Here is an 18,777-nt window from a genome sequence, read left to right as displayed (position 1 = left end):
ATCCCCTCTGCTGCACTCCTTTTCACTTTTTTCCAAAGAAGTTCGGTTAATTTTCGATCACCCTCAACATAGTCACTCTGTTTCCCAGCAGTTATTGTCCCTGAGGCAGGAGCAGCAGAGCGCTGCGGAGTATGCAGTCGACTTCCGGGTGCTCGCTGCGGAGGCCGGCTGGGACTCTGCAGCGCTGCAAAGCATATTCGTTAATGGTCTATCGGTGGCATTAAACGATGAACTGGTGGCCCGTGATTCACCAGAATCACTGGACCAATTAATCTCATTAGCCATCCGTATTGATAACCAGCTGAGGGAGCATCGGCGAGAGAAAAGCTGGAAGGCTGACCGGAGTGCTGCCGCTCGCATCCCTCCACGGTCTGGACCGGGCCCTTGTTTCCCAAGCTCCACTGTTGTGTCTATTCCCAGACCTCCAGCTCCCCCTGCTGATGAGCCCATGCAGCTCGGCAGGGCCAAATTATCACCACAGGAGCGCCTGTGGAGACTGGAGGCTGGGGAATGTTTATATTGTGCTGCCACTGCCCACAACCTGATCCGGACCGCCAGTTTGTTTTGGAGGTTGATGCCTCCGATTCCGGTATTGGTGCTGTCCTGTCTCAATGCAGGCCGCGTCTCCACTCTGCTAACCTCCAAGACTGTACTCACCATTCACACTGCACTTTTCTTGTACAATCCTTGTACAATAAATCTGATTTTCTTTTTCCGTTCAGCCTCCCTGCACTGGAGTCTCACCCAGGTGTTTGGGGATCAAATCCATAACAGTTAGACTGTTTCTACCATGGTAACAGAACAAACAGGTCTGGATCTGGTGCCTCTTGAAGGTTTTACTGCCATCAGTCAGTGCCACTGGCACCATCTGGTTTCAATGGAACACACTTTCATTTTCTCTCAGAATTATATTAGAGATCAGAGCAGAAGCTGGTACGTCACACACTATATATCTGATGTTACACACAATTCTAAATTTAGAACAGGCACTTGGAAATTCTCTTCGGGTCTCGAGTCGGCTTTGAGAAATTTAATGGATATTTTAATGCAATGTGGATTCGGATATTCAGAATTTCCTCTTCTCAGACATTTTCAATTCCATATTTTTCATAGTGACAGATTTTACTTATCGTTCTGTTGGCTTGTTTTCAGCTCTTTCGTCAACATTATGACATACAGTTTCCTTGTATCTCTAACATAATTGCAATATGATGTCATCTTGATGGGCATACAAGTAATGTAAGGATTCTGGACCAGATATGCAAGGTTTGAGTGGACTGCACACAGACCACAGAGGAAAGTTGAAGACATTTTTACTGGTTTGTTTTAGTTTAGCACAAAAAGTGGTTAAATATGTAATGATGCTGGAGTTCGGGGTGACTGTCATGTCCAGGTCAGACAGCAAGAAGGGATCCCTACAAGAGCAGGGTCTGGATTGGATTATTGCAAACTAACTGGGATATGAGGGTCTTGGATCATTTCCTTTATTCGCCAGCGGATGTGGTCGAGTTACCTTAAAGTAGACCTGCATTGAAATAAATGTGGTCAGATTTCAGAAAGAAATAGCTGATATGTATTTATAAGACCCTTATGAATGCAGTAAAGTAAATCTGTAAGCCCAAATTTGTAATTCAGCGGAGAAATCTTCATTTAAAAATGACAAATTTGCAGCTAAAATTTAGCCCTCCGCGAAAACAGTTTGTACATCCGGATCATTTCCATGACGTCGGGGACAAGACGACGCGCTCGCGCCTTCAGTCCGATCCCGCATTGAAATTGATTTTATCTGTTAGTAATGTTACTGTTATACACATCCTGGTTTCAACATCCAAAAGTAAGCTGCAATAAATGTGAGATACAGCTCTGCATGCTCAGATCAGCGGCAGCATCGACAGCGGGTGACGTTCTTCCCCGACGCCTCGCTCTCACTGCCTCCGATGCATTTACCGAGTGTATGCGCTTGTTAAGTGCCGCTGCGGGCCACTCACACCCCCGTGTCTGATGTGCAGCCGCAGACACGGCTCTGTCTACTGAATGGAGGTGCAGCCAACTTGGCACAAATCCAGAGACTACGCTCGCTGTTTTGATGTGGAGTGCCCGGTGACACCTGTTGCTCACAAGGACAGACTTCTTGCGGCAAAATCCGCAGCGCCGCACGTCTCGGTAATCGGAGCCGCAGAGCTCCGTGGCCGCTGACAGAGGTTTATATCTTTTTAATGACTTGGATTCTTTGCGGGCCCTGCCTCCGTACCCTGCGACGGTAACACTGGAGGCGAAAGACAGTAGATTTTCAATGCAACACCACTCAATCAAACGGGCGTATGAAAAAGTCCCCAAAAATAATTTTCAAGCATAAATAAAAGAAATGTGTACTCACCAAGCATACCGCAAGACAATATGAAGTTTTAAAAAAGTAGATCCTTCCGTATAAGACAAGAAAAAGGTGCAGATGCAAACTGACGTAAATCCACAAATTACAGTTGGCGCGTGCAATGCATGCTGGGATAGGGTCTTCTCCCTGATGTCTCGGCAGTGTCCCGGATGTGCTGACAGTTTTGCGGAGGGCTAAATTTTAGCTGTAAATTTGTCATTTTTAAATGAAGATTTCTCTGTTGAATGACAGATCCTGGCTTGCAGATTTACTTTACTACATTCAGAAGGATCTTATGTGTAAATATAAGTCATTTTTTGGTCCAAAGATCTGACTGCATTTATTTCAATGTAGGTCTACTTTAAGGACAATCAGGGGAAGGCAGAGGTTTGGCAACAGGAAGGGTGTCAAAGATGGAAGGGCTGAAGCAGAAGTGCTGGTCCTGAGCAGGCATGGGTAAGGTGACTAGCAGGCAGACAACAGAACTTGGGCTGAGGCAATGTCAGAGGTTGTAGGCAGGCAGAGGCCTGGCAACAGGGAGGAAAACATTAACAAAGGCTGGATGATAAGACGACCAAACACAGGAGGTGAGCCAGAGCCTGACTGAAGTACAACAGACTTAACAGGACACAGGTATGCATGGTAAACAGGGAGGAGCAGGGGACTGAGCAAAGGCAGAACAGGTGTAACTAGTCAGAATAGTTTGTCTGAAGTAGTACTACTACTTGGGTTGATTATAGGTCACCCTACCTGTCTGTGTGTTTGAACAAGACACTGACTGCACTGTGCCAGTCCACCCAGTTGTTCATAGGTTCTGGCCTTGGTGGTGGAAGCGACGCCCCATCCAAGGGAGTCAAAGACTCTCATCTGCTCACACTGCGGTACACAGGGATAAGCACCAGCACCAACACACCTCAGGGCTTATACTGGATTTACAAGGCCGTCTTTGTGCAATCAACAAAATTCACAAGATGGAATTGACTTATGTTTTCCTCTTTCTTTTTTAACCTTATCTGTCTCCATTGCTCCAGTATGACTCAAGGCTGGCCCATACCATAAAGAATATATAGAATTTTTAATATCACAGCAGTAATTTGTTATTCCCTTTCCTTTCCTCATGGACTCAAGAGATAACGCACAACAGCAATATTAAGTTGTGAAAGTAAGATATACCAACAAAGACAGTGTTTGTGACAACAACAAAGATGCCACCAAGGCAACGCAAGCAGACAGACAAACAAACAACATAGCATACTAACTCGAGGAGGTGTTCATGATGGTAGCACTGATCGTCAAAAAATATGCATGACTTTGATGAGCTACTGGGTATATTGAGAAGATATGAATTATGTGAATGCAGATGTCCATATCCATTTATGTCACAAAACTATGAACCGTGGTGTAAGATTTAAAAAAAAAATGGTGCTTAAAAATAAAGATAAAGATAAACTTTATTTATCCCAAAGATTTTTTTTTTTTTTTTTTTTGCCAGATTACAGAAAGAGTAATCTGGCATCTTGTGGTGCACCTCAGTGGTGGCAGTCTATGGCTGAAGGTGCTCTGACAAAACGTCAGTGTGGCATGAAGGGGGTGGGAGGTGTTGTCCAGGATGCTGAGCAGCTTCCTCTGCATCCTCCTCTTCGACAACTCCACCACAAACTCCAGCTCCACCCCAAGGACAGAACAAGCTCTCCTGATGAGCTTGTTGAGTTTGTTCATGTCAGCTGCCTTCACCCTGCTACCCCAGCACACTACAGCATAGAAGATGATGCTGTAGACCACCGAGTGATTAAAACATCTGCAACATATTTCTGCAGACATTGAAAGAGCTGAGACTCCTGAGGAAGTACAGTTTCTTATACACAGAGACAGCATCTGTGTTTACAGTCCAGTCCAGTTTGTTGTCTATGTGGACACCCAGGTACCTGTAGTAGTCCACTGTAGTAGTCCACAATGTCCACCTCTGTTCCACTGATGGTAGTCCGGACAGATCTTAAAGTCTTCTGAAGTCTACCATCAGCTTCTTTGCCTTAGATATGTTGAGCTGCAGGTGGTTGAGTCTGCACCACTCCAGAAACCTGTCTGCCACAGTCCTGTACTCAGCCTCCTGGTCACTGCTGATGCAGCCCACAATGGCAGAGTTGTCTGAAAACCTCTGCAGGTGGCAGGACTGTGACCAGAAATTGAAGTCTGAGGTGTCGGATATAATGTCCCAAAGCCTGACATGGCAGTTTGTGAGGTAGTTGGTAATCCAATAATGGAGCCTCCACCTCCATGCCAAGTATCTTATTGTTGAGCACGTCTGACCGGATGGTGTTGACTGCACTGGAAAAGTCAAAGAACATGACTGTCACAGTGCTGCCTGCCTCCTCCAGGTGAGAATAAGCTCTGTGTATCATGAAGATGATACACAAGAGGAACAGCCATTTGGCTCAGACTCAAGTTGAAGATGTGCTGGAAAATCCCACACAGCTGGAGAGCACATCCCTTCAGCACTCTGAGGTTGAGGCCATCAGGACCCGCAGCTTTTCCCGGACACAAACGACTAAATTCTCTTCTCACATCCTCAGTAGTGATGGTGATGGGCAGAACAGCTCCCAACGACAAAGCACCTAACCCCTGAAAATTGGACACTTATCCAAATTTTGATATGTTCAGCAACTTTTAAGTATTAACTTCATACTAGATATGAAGGAAATCCATCAGTTTGTGAGATCTAGCTCTGAATGGAGAACAAAAGAAAAAGTTTCAACATGTTAGCTTCTCATTCTGTGAGAGATATTGTAAGATAGTGTAAGATATTGTCACATGTCCTTATCAAAAGGTGATTTCACAGATGATCAGGAAATTAAACTGAGAGTAGGAGCTCATCAATAAAACCATCTGCTGACATGATTTGTTGCAAGAAAAATCTGCACTGTCTCGGTCCGTCATGCCAACCCCTGGTGTATACAGACCTCTTCACAGATTTTATTGAGCATGTCTGAGATGTCCCCGTACTCCAGTTCCATGTCCATGGTGTAGCTGAGGATTGCCAGGCACCCTCCAGGCCGCAGCACCCTATCAGCCTCCTGGAGGAACCGCTGGTGGTTGAACCAGTGGGCTGCTGTCATGGCTGTCACCAGGTCCACCTCATTGGAGCTGAACAGCAGCTCCTCTGCCGGACTCTGTCTAAATTCAACCAATGGGACATTAAATTTCACTACAGATGTGTATGTGAGAGGCACAAAACACATGTTGATGAACAATAAAACCCAAAATACCAAAAATTATATCACAGTGTAGGTTCTTGCATTTCGAGATATTAAAGAGTCTCACATTTAGTAGAAATAATAACAATAATAATAATAATAATAATAATAATAATTTATATAGCGCCAAATCACGACTAATCGCCTCCAGGTGCTTCACAAACATTATTTAAAAGCAGAATAAAATTAAATAAGATTAAAACACAATAAAAAATAAACCTAAAAAGGTAAAAGAAGTAAAATAAATAAAAAGAATAAAAAGACACACAATGATATAAAATACTAATGATAAAACACGGAGAACAAATGTTTCTTCAGCCTGGCTTTAAAAGTCTCCACAGAGTCCGAATGTCGTATCTGCGCAGGCAGATCATTCCACAGAGCTGGGGCGCAGTGATAGAAAGCTCTGTAACCCGCTGACTTTTTCTTCACCCTCGGGACACACAATAGTCCTGCACCCTGTGAACACAGAGCCCAAGCCGGCACATAGGACTCAACCAGGCTGGCCAGAAAAGGGGGTGCCAGTCCATGAACAATTTTATAGGCCAATAGTAATACTTTAAAATCTGATCTCAGAGAGACCAGAAGCCAGTGAAGGGATGCCAGAACCGGCATAATGTGGTCAAACCTTCTACTTCGTGTCAGAAGACTGGCAGCAGCATTTTGAACAAATTGAAGACCCCTGATGCTGGACTGTGGTAAACCAGAAAACAAAGCATTACAATAGTCCAATCTAGAAGAAACAAAAGCATGAATCAGAGTCTCAGCATCAGCCATAGACAAGATGGGAAGAATCTTTGCTATATTTCTTAGATGGAAGAAAGCAGTCCTTGTAATGTCCCTAATGTGGAGGTCAAAGGACAACATAGGTGTTGGAAAAATTGTATATACATGTTATCATTTATAATGCCTTCCTTACACATAATCATTTATGGTGCACTAGCTGGGGTACCCGGCGTTGCCCAGGTTAACCTGTTTAAGATATAATCTACAAAATATTCCAAAGTTTATATTTTGTCATAATTGTAGATATCTTATAAGTATATAAGTGAATGCTATGAGTGAAAACCTTCATTCCAAGAAGGAATAGGCTGTATTCTGATAAGTATTATATCATAGTGATTGTAAGTTTATAAGTAAGATTATAAGTTTTATCAAAATTCATGTGGATTGACCCCCCCCCCCCCCCCCCCCCCCCAGCCACCCCCAACTCCTCTCAGCCACCAATGCCTGGCATGGGGAGAACCCATCTACATCTCTGAGCTGGCACCTTATCTGCAGGTCTAAATCCTTGTTCCTTGGAACAGCATTATGAAGAGTTTACGCTGTATTTATTTTGAAGTTGATAAACATAACGCAGTATTGGCCATTAGGTACAGAAAAATCTCAATTTGAGGGTGCATATTGCCATAATGATTAAACCAGATTTAAGGACTATTTTTAAGTAGGATGGCATATCTACTCATTCACACATGGTGTCAAATATCATGGGTGTAATATTGGTAGAGGGGAGTATGGGGATAACAAAGCACATGGAAGAAAGTTACTTTGTATTGAATTGTGTATTTATATTCTTACAATCAAAATGTTCAGTATATGATTAGTCAGCAAATGACAGAATACTCACATTTGTTTTTGCTATAAACAGGTCTGAAAACACTCAACTTTGTAGAGTTGTTCAAATCTTTTCAAGGAGAGTCAAACAGGTTTGTAGCACCCATGTGCAGCATGTGCAGAGAAAGGATGCATTCATAGCAATAGGGATATTTGAATCTGCTTGGTTATACAACCAAGCCGGCATGCACACCCTCTCTATGTGTGCTAGCCAGCAGCCAGCAGCAGATAGCCCAGGGGTCTGGGCTCTGTTTATAGCAGTAGGCAGGCTACTGAGCTCCTGCATATATGCATAGGGCCAGCGGCCAGCTATTAAAGCTGAGAGATTTGTGCTGGAGTACAACTGCCACTGAGGTACATATGGTTCCACTGTATGTATCAGATTATTGTTAATATTGTTGTCTTAATATTAATTTTTTTGTTTGAAAATAGTACCAGGTTGTAGCCCATAACATGGTGGTTCAGAATATGTAACTTTGGGTTCAACTGTATGTATCAGATTATTGTTAATATTGTTGTTTAGTATTACTTTTTTGTTTGAAAATAGTACCAGGTTGTAGCCCATGTCATGGTGGTTCAGAATATGTAACTTTGGGGAGTTCACCTTTTGTAGTTTTAGAGCCTATTCCGGACAGACAGAAAGACAAAACTGTATGTATCAGATTATTGTTAATATTGTTGTCTTAATATTATTTTTTTTGTTTGAAAATAGTACCAGGTTGTAGCCCATGTCATGGTGGTTCAGAATATGTAACTTTGGGGAGTAGTTTTAGAGCCTATTCCAGACATACAGAAAGACAAAAGTAGCCATTTATATATATATATATATATATATATATATATATATATATTTTTATATATATATATATATATATATATATATATATAAAACTGTGGGCACAGATAACCAAAAAAAAAAAAATAACTTTGATGACAGATAATTATATAATTGAAAAGTTAGCTTTGATAAAAATAAAACGATAAACCACCCAAAAATGTATTGGAAGTTACAGATAACCAATAAATTCCAGTATTGTTTCTAGTACACGTGCAACTACTAACAAGCTGCTTTTGAGTTTTAACACCACTATCGCTTCTGGTAGCATCAAAACCAACAATAGACCCAAACAATAAGCCAGCATATCTGTCTTTGAACATCTGGCCCCCCCCTGCTGGAAACTGCTGTTTACTTTATGGCTTCCAGCACAGAAGCAAGCTGAGAGGAACCACAAAGCTCAACTCTCTACTCAATCACAATGCCCTGTCAGGTGGAGGTCTTGGAAAATAAAGCAATGCTGAGTTATGGTTTGGTGTAGAAATAAAATGAATACTGATAGAATAACTACATTAATGTCAATTCTGTCATTTGTACAAAGATAAAATATAACATATATCGTTTAATGTTGAAAAATGCACTAATTCTGAAGTTTTATAACAAACACAGACAGATCGCAAAGGATTCTGGGTAAAATGTGCCTCCACTAACACTGATTTGGTAGACTCATTCATTATGTAAACCACCACGTTAATGTGACGTGTGTCATGTGTTGGTGTTTACAGATAAATGTGCTTTTGTAAAATATTCCTTTGGGTTTTTTTTGTAAAAACAGGGAATTAAAAAAAAAAAAAAAGCCAAGTTGTAACTAGATAACCGTCTGATATAACCGGTGTTAAAAATAAATAGAACACTCCCATGATCTACTGGTGCCAGAAGTTCAGTACTTAAGCTGGGTTTACACTGTGGAAGTTTTGACCCTTTTTCAGCTGATTTTTCATTCATGCAAGAATTTTTTGGATTGCACCAAGTTTCAGGTTAATCGCGCATCCTGCATCATTTAGTATACATGGAGTAACGAGCTGCGTTTAACATCTCACGACCACCTCCTGATCGGCAATCATATGGTCAGATGAAAATCAAACCTGTTTGATATTCTGGTCGGCCGTCGTGAGGGTATCCCACTGCTGAAGCGCTACAAGCGTCCAACCTCTCGCACTGTGCCTGTGCAGACACCACAGACCTGTCTTGTAATTTTTTTTTTTTTTTTACTTTGATGTCTCCCATCAAGAATAACACCATCTATAAACACAGAGAATATATTCACAAGAGTTTTAGGCACTAGAGTTTAATGCTTTTGTCTGTGGAGCCTGATCAGAGTGTCTGAAATGCATTTCTCGTCATGAACGTACTGCAATTACCCTATCATACCCATAATGCACCTGTCCACACTAAAACCTTAAAAATTAGCACATTACTTTAAAACTAAAACATTTATCTGATATTTTCACTTTATAAAACTTCAGATGTGATCTTAATTTAAATAAGTTGTCCGAAATTAGTTTGGTAAAATTTGAACCATAAGTTAAAAATGTATGCCTCTGGAGGACTTGGGTGATATGGCCCACATATCAGTATGGGGTTAAAAGAAATGAGGGTTTTGTTTGTGACCAGTTGTCTTTTGCCTGCAGAGGATAGAGTGGTTTCTTCTAGCAGCAACTCTCTTCTGTTTGCAGAGGATAGAGCTACACATCTGCTACGAAACATTTAACAGGAAGATGCTCAAATGACTTTAAATTTTATGAATGTTTGTATGTAGCTGTTCAGCTTTATTTACCACTTTATCGGTCTAAAAATTATCGGACAAAAATTTATCGCAAGATAACTGGTCCAATAATGGTTTTTAAAGTTATCTAAAAAGATAATCAGATAATGAAAACATTATCTTCGATAATTATCTGTTATCGGCTTATCGGACCTGTGCCCACCACTGTGTGTATATATATATATATATATATATATATATATATATATATATATATATATATATATATATTAGTATGAGTTTTAAAGCATGTACTTTCACAGTGTGGTGCAGAGTGAAGTATTTGATTGTAAAGGGTTTGAACTCTCTCAAATAGCTGAGAGATGAGGATATAAAAACATGAAGACATTCAGAGTATAAACCTTCTGATCCTCAGCCCATCATTCTGACCTTGTGATGATGACATATTTCTTCAGGCTCAGAGTGAGATTAGCGTTCATGAGGTATATTTTGTAATGTTCACAGTGTGCAGCCTTTTTATATTCATTCTAATAAATGCTTAAAGAATTAAATATTAATGCCCAACTTTTTTCTTTTATTACTTTGAAAAATTAGACGATTTTACAAAGTTTTCTTCTCACTAAGTTCCACCCCTTTTTTTTTTTAAATCCTATCACCCACACCTACTTAATGCCAGAGCTTACAGGGCTTAGACTGCATGCCCCTTCAGAGAGGACAGAGTGAAACTGCCATTTCTCCACAAATCTATCTCTGCGTTAATCATTACCAGGTGAAGAATTGTGAAGGTCACCACAGATGGTGAGAAGCTACAAGCTGCAGTATAAGCAATATGTGTCTGTCAGTGATTAAAAAATACCTCTGGCAACGAGGTATATAGTGCTCACCACTTGATTGTCTGTTTGTAGGATAGCTCAAGACGTATAGTAGTACTAGTAGTAGTAGCAGTAGTTTTTGTAGCTAAACTATGAGCTGTATGCTTTTACATAGACAGCTGGTCTTCAAGTTCAACATCATGCATTATTTTTGAAGTGCATGCTCATTGGATGTGGTTTGTTTGTCTACTTAAGCATCATTTCATTTCCACTGAGTGGTCTGGGTCATAACAGCATGGTAGGATACAGTTCAGAATGGTTAAGCATGGCTTGGCTTGCATTTCCACTTCCAGCATTCCCCTTTGTATCAGGTCTGGATAACTGGAACGGCTGGACACAAATGCAGGACTCAGACAACAAGCTCTGTAGGTAAAAGCAGTTTACTGAAACCGTAAACGGGGTCCGGTACACAGTAAAGCAGTCCAACAAGAATAACAAAACCAAAAACATCAGGCAAAGGCGTGGTCAAGGATACAGACAGGTAGTCGGAATACACAAGAGGAAAGCAGGTCAAGAATACAAACAGAGCTGGAGAGAAGGCACTAGGCGCATCAATCTGGCAAATGACAAGAGGAACAGTGGGGCATAAATACACCCAGGTGATGAGGTGCTGATGAGGAACAGGTGTGCGTGGAATGAACCAGAAAGAGGGCGTGGCCAGAGAGAGGGAGAAACACCCACCACCAAGAGTCAGCAGAGACAGATGAGAGAAAGGGACAGACAGACACAACAGAAAAACCCCAACAAGAGACTAAACATAGCAGAACCAACAAACCAAGACAAGAGGCACAGCAAACAAAGCCCAATCCTGACACTTTGTTTGGTTGGTGAAGCATGGTAGACGTCAACATCCATGTCATCAAGATGGGCAGCATGATGTCATATCATTTTTCCTCTGCAATGGCCACCACAGACATCTGCACCACCTTGTTTGATCAAGCTTGGCTGTTTTTTGCTGACATTCATGGTTATGTGGATATTTAATATGCTGTGTATATTTTTGACAGGATTCTGTGTAGTGTGTAAGCTGTCTAGGGGTGATGACACGTTCCTATGTTGCTATAAGCCAATCATCAAACAGCAGCAGGTTAGATCCTCCCTTTTGTTAGTGTTCCATTATTTTGGAACCCCAAGCAAAGGGTGCCAAAAAGTGGTGTGGTAGAGTTCGGTTATTTTGTCCCGAAATCTGAGTATGAAAAACCACAAAAAAAGCGTTCCATACCATGTCATACTGACCCAGACCGCTCAATGGAAAGGAGGATTTATATACTCATATTTAGCAAAGTGATCTTTCACATCATTTACAATTCCTGCTTCAACCACTTCTGCTAGGAGCTCATTTCACCAATCCACTGTTCTTGATGAATTTTAATATTAAACTGAAATTACGATCCCAGTGTATCCAAAGAACACTTTCTGTCTAATTGACAAACACAAGAAAATTCTGTTATTTGGACACATTCTTATAATGTGCAACCAATATACATATTTAATTCACGTTTCTTTTTTCAGTATGGTGCATGGCATAGGACAAATGCATCTGGAGTGAGTTATACTCCTTATGTCTACCATGGTGAGAGGGTGCCAGTCACCCGAAGAAGATGGACCCTCCATGCAGACTCCCAGATCAGGCACAGGTGTAAAATAAGTCGTCTTTATTCCAGGCTCGGGTATGGTACACAGGTTGAACAAAGGTACAAACAGGCTAGGCAAAAATGCAGTCATGGTCAAGCAGGGTTCAGAGGCATGAGCAAACCCAGCTTTCAGGGATGAGGCAAAAGGCACAGTCAAAAACACAGAACAGATTTCAAAAAACACAGCTAGGTAAAATCAGGACTGAGACAAGAGCTGGAATGTGTACAGAGACAACAAACTGACAGAGGTGTGGTGGCTGGGTGGAGTTTAAAGAGGCTGCTGTTAACAAGGTGCAAGTGCAGGTGAATGATCTAGAAAGGGGGTGTGGCTGGAGGACGAAGATTGTGCGTGGTGCAAGATAGTGAGGAAGGACTACACAAAGTGGAGTGATGAAAGAGACAAAGACACGTGAACAGGTGCAAGAGCATGGAGTGAAAACAAACCAATGGAATGAGCAAAACAGAGAACAAGGAGCAAACAGAAATCGAGGGCAGACTAGAATATTACTATGAACAGAACCTGAACAGAGCATGAACATGAGAATGAAAAAGCAAATCATTAGATAATAAATATGGAAGAAAGACAACATGGGATCTGATCAGGGAACAATAAGAAAATAAACACTAAGACAAAACTAAACTGGAACTGACTAAGACTAAGAAATAAAGTCTAAGTAAACAGAGACTAAGTGGTAAACAAAACCCGACATTAAAGCACAACAGATAACAGAAATGAGAACAGCAAAATAAACACATGATAACTAAATGATAAACAATGAAAACACAGACTGTCTGAACAAAACAAGAGCGAAAGTGAACCATGGCCAAAGTATGAAAAGTAGCAAAGAAACAAATTGGCAAAGCAAAACAGAACAGAGAATAAACATGTGACAACAATAAAACAACCAATGAATCAAAGCCGGGGTCCATGGTGGGTAAATGAAAGGAGGCAAAATAAAACCATAACCCTGATCAGGGCCAAAACCTGACAATGTCTATTTAGGCCACCTCAAGTCAGAGATTTTCTGGTCAGTTATCAGATCTGCACACAACTTATCAGAGAGCACCAGAAGACAAAGGCCACCAAAGCTCCCTGAGGTGAAGTAGGATGGTGAATTTTTTGCATTTTTCTATGAGTGTTTCACATTTTCTATTTAGTGTTGTTGTGTATATAAGCAGTGTACAACTCAAGATTGTACTGTTTAAATACTGTAACAAGGTGAAATCCAGATTCAAAAGGTTTTCCTTCTAGCTCGGCTAGTGGGAAATTCCTCTTTGATTAGATTAGATTAGATTAGATTAGATTCAGTTTGATAGAACTTTATTAATCCTTTGACTCCCTCAGGGAAATTGAGGTTCCAGCAGTATTGTATAGCAGCACACATGGTAAGAAGCATGCAGAGCATGAAAAGCGCAAGTAAAAAACAATTTGTAAGTACACAAATATAAATTTGGCTGACCTGATAGATCCTTGGTCTCAAGGATGAGCAGTCTGGTGGTCAAATCCTGCAGGTATGTCCCCTAAGGTATGTCATGCAGTCACAATAGCACACATACACTTTTAGGACTGAGGTTTTTTTAATTGTTTTTTAGTGCACTAATGAGAGGGCTTACTGTGTACAATCTCAACTTTAAGGATGTGGGTTCTTGGTTTGAAACCCACAGCTCAGGTTGTGTGATACTAACAACACGTGGCGAGCTGAAGGCTGTTCTGCACCCGGTAGAAAACAGGGCTCTATGTCACTGTGATTTTGTGTTCTAAAAAAAAGACTCTGTTTTGTACCTATTCATTGCTTGCCATGTAATTGTTCATTTATTATCTGAATCAAGACCATACTACCTATAGCTAACTGTATTTGTTTAGCAAGTAAGAATGAAAGATTCTCAGAAACTAGGCTGCTGAGCTTAATTTTTATCTGAGGTCAGGCTGCGACCCAGTTTGTTGACTCTCGCCCTGCTGTTGTTACATACTTGTGCAAAATTTACTCCACAGTAGCTACAAGCTTTCTAGTGGTTACACAGCTGTCAAGCTCAATTGTGACAGCAGCATGAACCGAATGTATTGAAGGAACTGAAGGAATACCGTAGAAAATGCAACCCAGTCTCATGGATTGTCGTGATTCAGCAGCACGAAATATACATTAATCTTTTGGTTTGTCATACTGTCACGAAAAGTGCAAAATTTTCATTGTGGCAGCACAAATTAATTCTAATTCATTCCGTGACGGCTGCATGTAATAAAAAGTGCAGTGGGGGGGGGGGGGGGGGGGGGGGGGGTTATGGTTAGGGGTAGGGGAATGAGTAGGGTGAGGTTATGGTTAAGGTTAGGGTTGGGGGTAGAGGTAGGGTTAGTAATAGTGTGTTACAAAAAAACCCTGTCATGAAAATTTGACTCATTTCATGACGGGAGGGATGAAAAAAAAAACAAAAAACGTGAGACTGGGCTGGAAAATGACATTTGTCAATACAGTACGTTTCAGGTTTGTGCTCAGTTCTACCTTAAAAATGGTGTATAGTTAGTAATTTCTTAGACGTCTGAAACTTTTTCCAATTCAAACCTCTCTCTCTCTACCTCCCTATATAAAATGACAGAGATAGAATATTTTCAGTGACATGGTCATTCATTCTTGTAAAGGCTTCCACTTTACCTGTACGAGACATTTGGAGGATTGTCGTTGGTCGTTGCCATCTCAAGCTGGGCTGGACTTATATCTGTTCCAACAACCTTGGTAAAGTAAGGGGCCAATAATCTTGTGCCTTGTCCAGAACCACAACCCACATCCACTGCAAGGTTGAACCGATCTGACTTCTGAAAGGAAATGAATATCCACATACTGTAAAAATTCAAAGATCTATTCAAACATCAATTTATTGATTGACCCTGAGGGTCAAGGGCAGGAATATTACAAATGTTATTTAATTTTAGCAACTCATTTACTCTTGTGTGTGATATGTCTACATTAACTATACAAGGTCTGTTAGAAAAGTATCCGACCTTATTATTTTTTCAAAAACCATATGGATTTGAATCACGTGTGATTACATCAGACATGCTTGAACCCTCGTGGGCATGCAAGAGTTTTTTCACGTCCGTCGGTTACGTCATTCGCCTGTGGGCAGTCTTTGAGTGAGGAGTCGCCCACCCTCTCGTCGATTTTTTCATTGTTTATGAATGGCTCAGAGACTGCTGCTTTGTTTGATCAAAATTTTTTCAAAAACTGTAAGGCACAACTGAGTGGACACTATTCGATAAATTCAGCTGGTTTTCGGTAAAAATTTTAACGGCTGATGAGAGATTTTGGTCTGTAAGTGTCGCTTTAAGGACGGCCCACGGCGCCTGTTGGCGATCTGCGCTCCGAGGCGGCAGCGTCTCGCTGTTTCAAGCTGAAAACTTCCACATTTCAGGCTCTGTTGACCCAGGTCGTCGTCAGAGAACAGAGAACTTTCAGAAGAAGTCGGCATGAGGAGTTTATGCGGACATTCCACTGTTAAAGGAGATTTTGTAATGAAAGAACGTGCTGGCAGATTCGCATGTCGGGCCGGACCTGACCGCTGGGGGTCGCGACAGGAAAAACACCTCCGTTGGAAACATTAACGGACAAGTTGGAACATGCCCAAGCTGTTAAACAATTTCTCAGATACTCACTTGTTGAAAGCCATCAAAAGTCGCCTGAGTTTTACAAATGCTTTTCAACACGGAGGTGTTTTTCCTGTCGCGGCGCAGACGGATTTGCGTCGTCGTCACGGAACCGACTCTGCGAATTTGCCCTCACGTTCTTTCATTACAAAATCTCCTTTAACAGTGGAATGTCCGCATAAACTCCTCATGCCGACTTCTTCTGAAACTTCTCTGTTCTCTGATGACGTCCTGGGTGAATAGAGCCTTAAATTAGGAAGTTTTCAGCTCGAAACAGCCAGACGGACGCCACCTCCGTCCGCGCCGCGCCGATCCGCTTTGTGAGCTGTCCTTAAAGCGAAAGAAACTCCACAACCTCTCATCAGCCGTTAAACTTTTCACCGAAAACCAGCAGAATTTCTCGAATAGTGTCCACTCGGATATCCCTCACAGGCCCTGAAAAAATTTTGATAAAGCAACGCGCCATCTCCAGCAGCGACTCAGACAAAGGATTTCAGCCGAGAGGGCTGGACCAGTGCTCACTCAAAGCCTGCCCACAGGCGAATGACGTCACCGACACGCGTGAAAAAACTCACGCATGTGCACAAGGGTTCAAGCATGTCTGGTGTAATCGCACGTGATTCAAATCCATATAGTTTTTTTTTTTAGAAAACTGTCGGTTTCTTTTCTAATAGACCTCGTACAGTAAGTTTCCAGCATTATGAATTTTGCCACAATGTCTGTAGCAACTGATGCAGTCAGTGAGTCTAGACTACAGATACAAACACACACATCTGAAGTATCAAATATGCTCAAGATCCCACAGGGGATTTAAACCGCTGCGTAAAATAGAAATGTTGAAATAGTGAAATAGTGACAGAAAGTCACGGTTAAACAGGGAAATAAGTGCACAGTGAAAAGGCAGTTAAACCTCGCAGGGATGGTGGAGTCCCCTAATGCAGGACATTAGTTAAATTCCACGGGAGGGCGAGCTCCCCTGGCCTAAGAATACGCGTACGGTTATTTCTATGTATTTGTGTAAATAAAATAACTGTGTGTGAGTGTAATAAAGGTGACTGAGTGAGAGTGTGGAGTCACTTCGACTCCCCTCTATGAAAATCTCACAGGAAAGTAAGTAGTAAGTTTTGAGAAGAAGCAAAGGCAAGGCCTTCCTGTGCCCTCCGGGGTGGCGAAAGGGAATGCACTTCTCAGAATAGTTGATTACTACCCTGTGATTGTAACAACACCAGTGGATTAGGACCCTATAGGGGCAAAACCATCACTGGTCTAAAACGTTCTGAAAACACAAAATGGGAAAATCTAACAGTAAAAATGAGAGACCTAAGTCCCGGGACGCTCTAAAAACAAAAGATTGGATATACATGAATAAAATTGATCCAAATTCAATAAAACACTTAGATAAGTGGATAAAAGATCATGGATTTGATGGATGCCTGCAGAAAGAGTCATTAACTAAACTAAAGAACAGTATTGAGAAGAAGTGTGGAACAAGTAAAAAAAAAAAAAAAAAAGAAGGTCAAGGTGAAATTGTAGCATGGGAAAGAGAAGTTGAGAAACGAAAGAAGGGCCTTAGAGAAGGAAAGGAAAGACAGAAAGAAACAGTAAATGATAAGAAGGAACAGGGGAACGTGATGTTTCACAGACAAGAAGATAATGAGACAGGGCCTGCGGCTCCAAAAGTAGAAATGGTAGTAAAATTGGATACTACAAAACACAGTCAGCCAGAAGCTGAAATAAAGGAGAATAAACTCTATCCAGATTTACCACAGGGACAACCCCCATCATATGTAGACCCTACACAACACGTCATGAGAACACGATCCAAAACACCAAAAGATGAAGAAAAACAACCTGGACCATCAGCACCACCGGCTGATCAGGAACCAGGTGGATCAGGAGTCTATCCAATGATTCATGTGGCAAATCCACATACGTTAGGACCAAGAACTATTCTTGTGTACCGAACTTGGACACAAGCAGACGTTAAGGCAGCTGTGGAAGGTGTAACTCCCCCACGAGAAGATGTAGCCCAGTACATTATTGACATAACCGCTTTGGTTAAATCCTACAATCTTAGAGGGGATGAAGTTCAACAAGTCATAATGGCAACTGTGACAAAGGATTGGGCTGATGTAAAAGGAGATTGGGATCCTGCAGAGGCAGACCACACTCCATTAACCCATGATAGTCAGGAATTGGAAGATCGATTGGCCGCACTATTGCTGAGAATTAAGCAGAAATACCAGCAGAAGTCAAATTACACAGAAATAAATCGCACAAAACAGAAAGATGATGAACCATTCGAAGACTATCGAAATCGAATGGAAAAAGTTTTTAAAGTGCACAGTGGTCTTCTACCACTGAAAAATGATAGCGTGTATGAACAACAATTGAAAAATGCACTCCATGCCAACTCCAGATCAGATATCCGAGCATGGGTAGACAAACACATGATAACGCTCCCAACAGCTGGGTTACAAGAGTATGTAGACCACGCCATACACGCAGAAAGAAATCTGAAAACAAAAAAGGCAGCCCGCTACTGTATATACAAATTTGGCCCAGGCCTGGCAGTACTCCTTGGATCTGTCGGAGTTGAGACAAACTGAACAATTATTGGAGGAAGGTCTGATGACCTGTGAAAACAGAGAACATGTAGTAATGATGTCACCTAAAGATCTACACATAACTATGCTATTCACTCCACGAAAGGATGAAAGGTATGGAGCAGGATTTCTGAAAATTCCATCAGAATTTCAGACAGTAGCACACCTATACACAGACAGAAAAACCACCTCTGTGTGTAGTGTAGTGCTGACCCAAAGTGCAGACAAATG

At 41.5% G+C, this 18,777-nt stretch overlaps 1 protein-coding gene across 3 annotated transcripts in view; it reads right to left on the bottom strand.

Moving 5' to 3' along the window:
- Positions 1-18,777, bottom strand: part of LOC117517358 (putative methyltransferase DDB_G0268948) — a 51,304-nt gene that overhangs the window by 5,260 nt on the left and 27,267 nt on the right. Inside the window, exons 2-3 of one of the 3 annotated variants that reach the window (XM_034178364.1) lie at positions 14,952-15,112; positions 5,329-5,542 (exon numbers count right to left, since the gene is read on the bottom strand). In XM_034178364.1, the coding sequence (XP_034034255.1) occupies positions 5,329-5,542; positions 14,952-15,112 (375 nt within the window). Of the gene's footprint in view, positions 1-5,328; positions 5,543-14,951; positions 15,182-18,777 lie in introns of those variants that run through there. The other 2 variants (XM_034178358.1, XM_034178371.1) reach the window with 2 other exon arrangements.

Source organism: Thalassophryne amazonica, chromosome 1, assembly GCF_902500255.1.
Source record: "Thalassophryne amazonica chromosome 1, fThaAma1.1, whole genome shotgun sequence".
In the NCBI taxonomy this organism is placed as follows: domain Eukaryota; kingdom Metazoa; phylum Chordata; class Actinopteri; order Batrachoidiformes; family Batrachoididae; genus Thalassophryne; species Thalassophryne amazonica.
The sequence above is the reverse complement of the archived record's forward strand: the minus strand, read 5'-3'. Positions and strand labels throughout refer to the sequence as shown.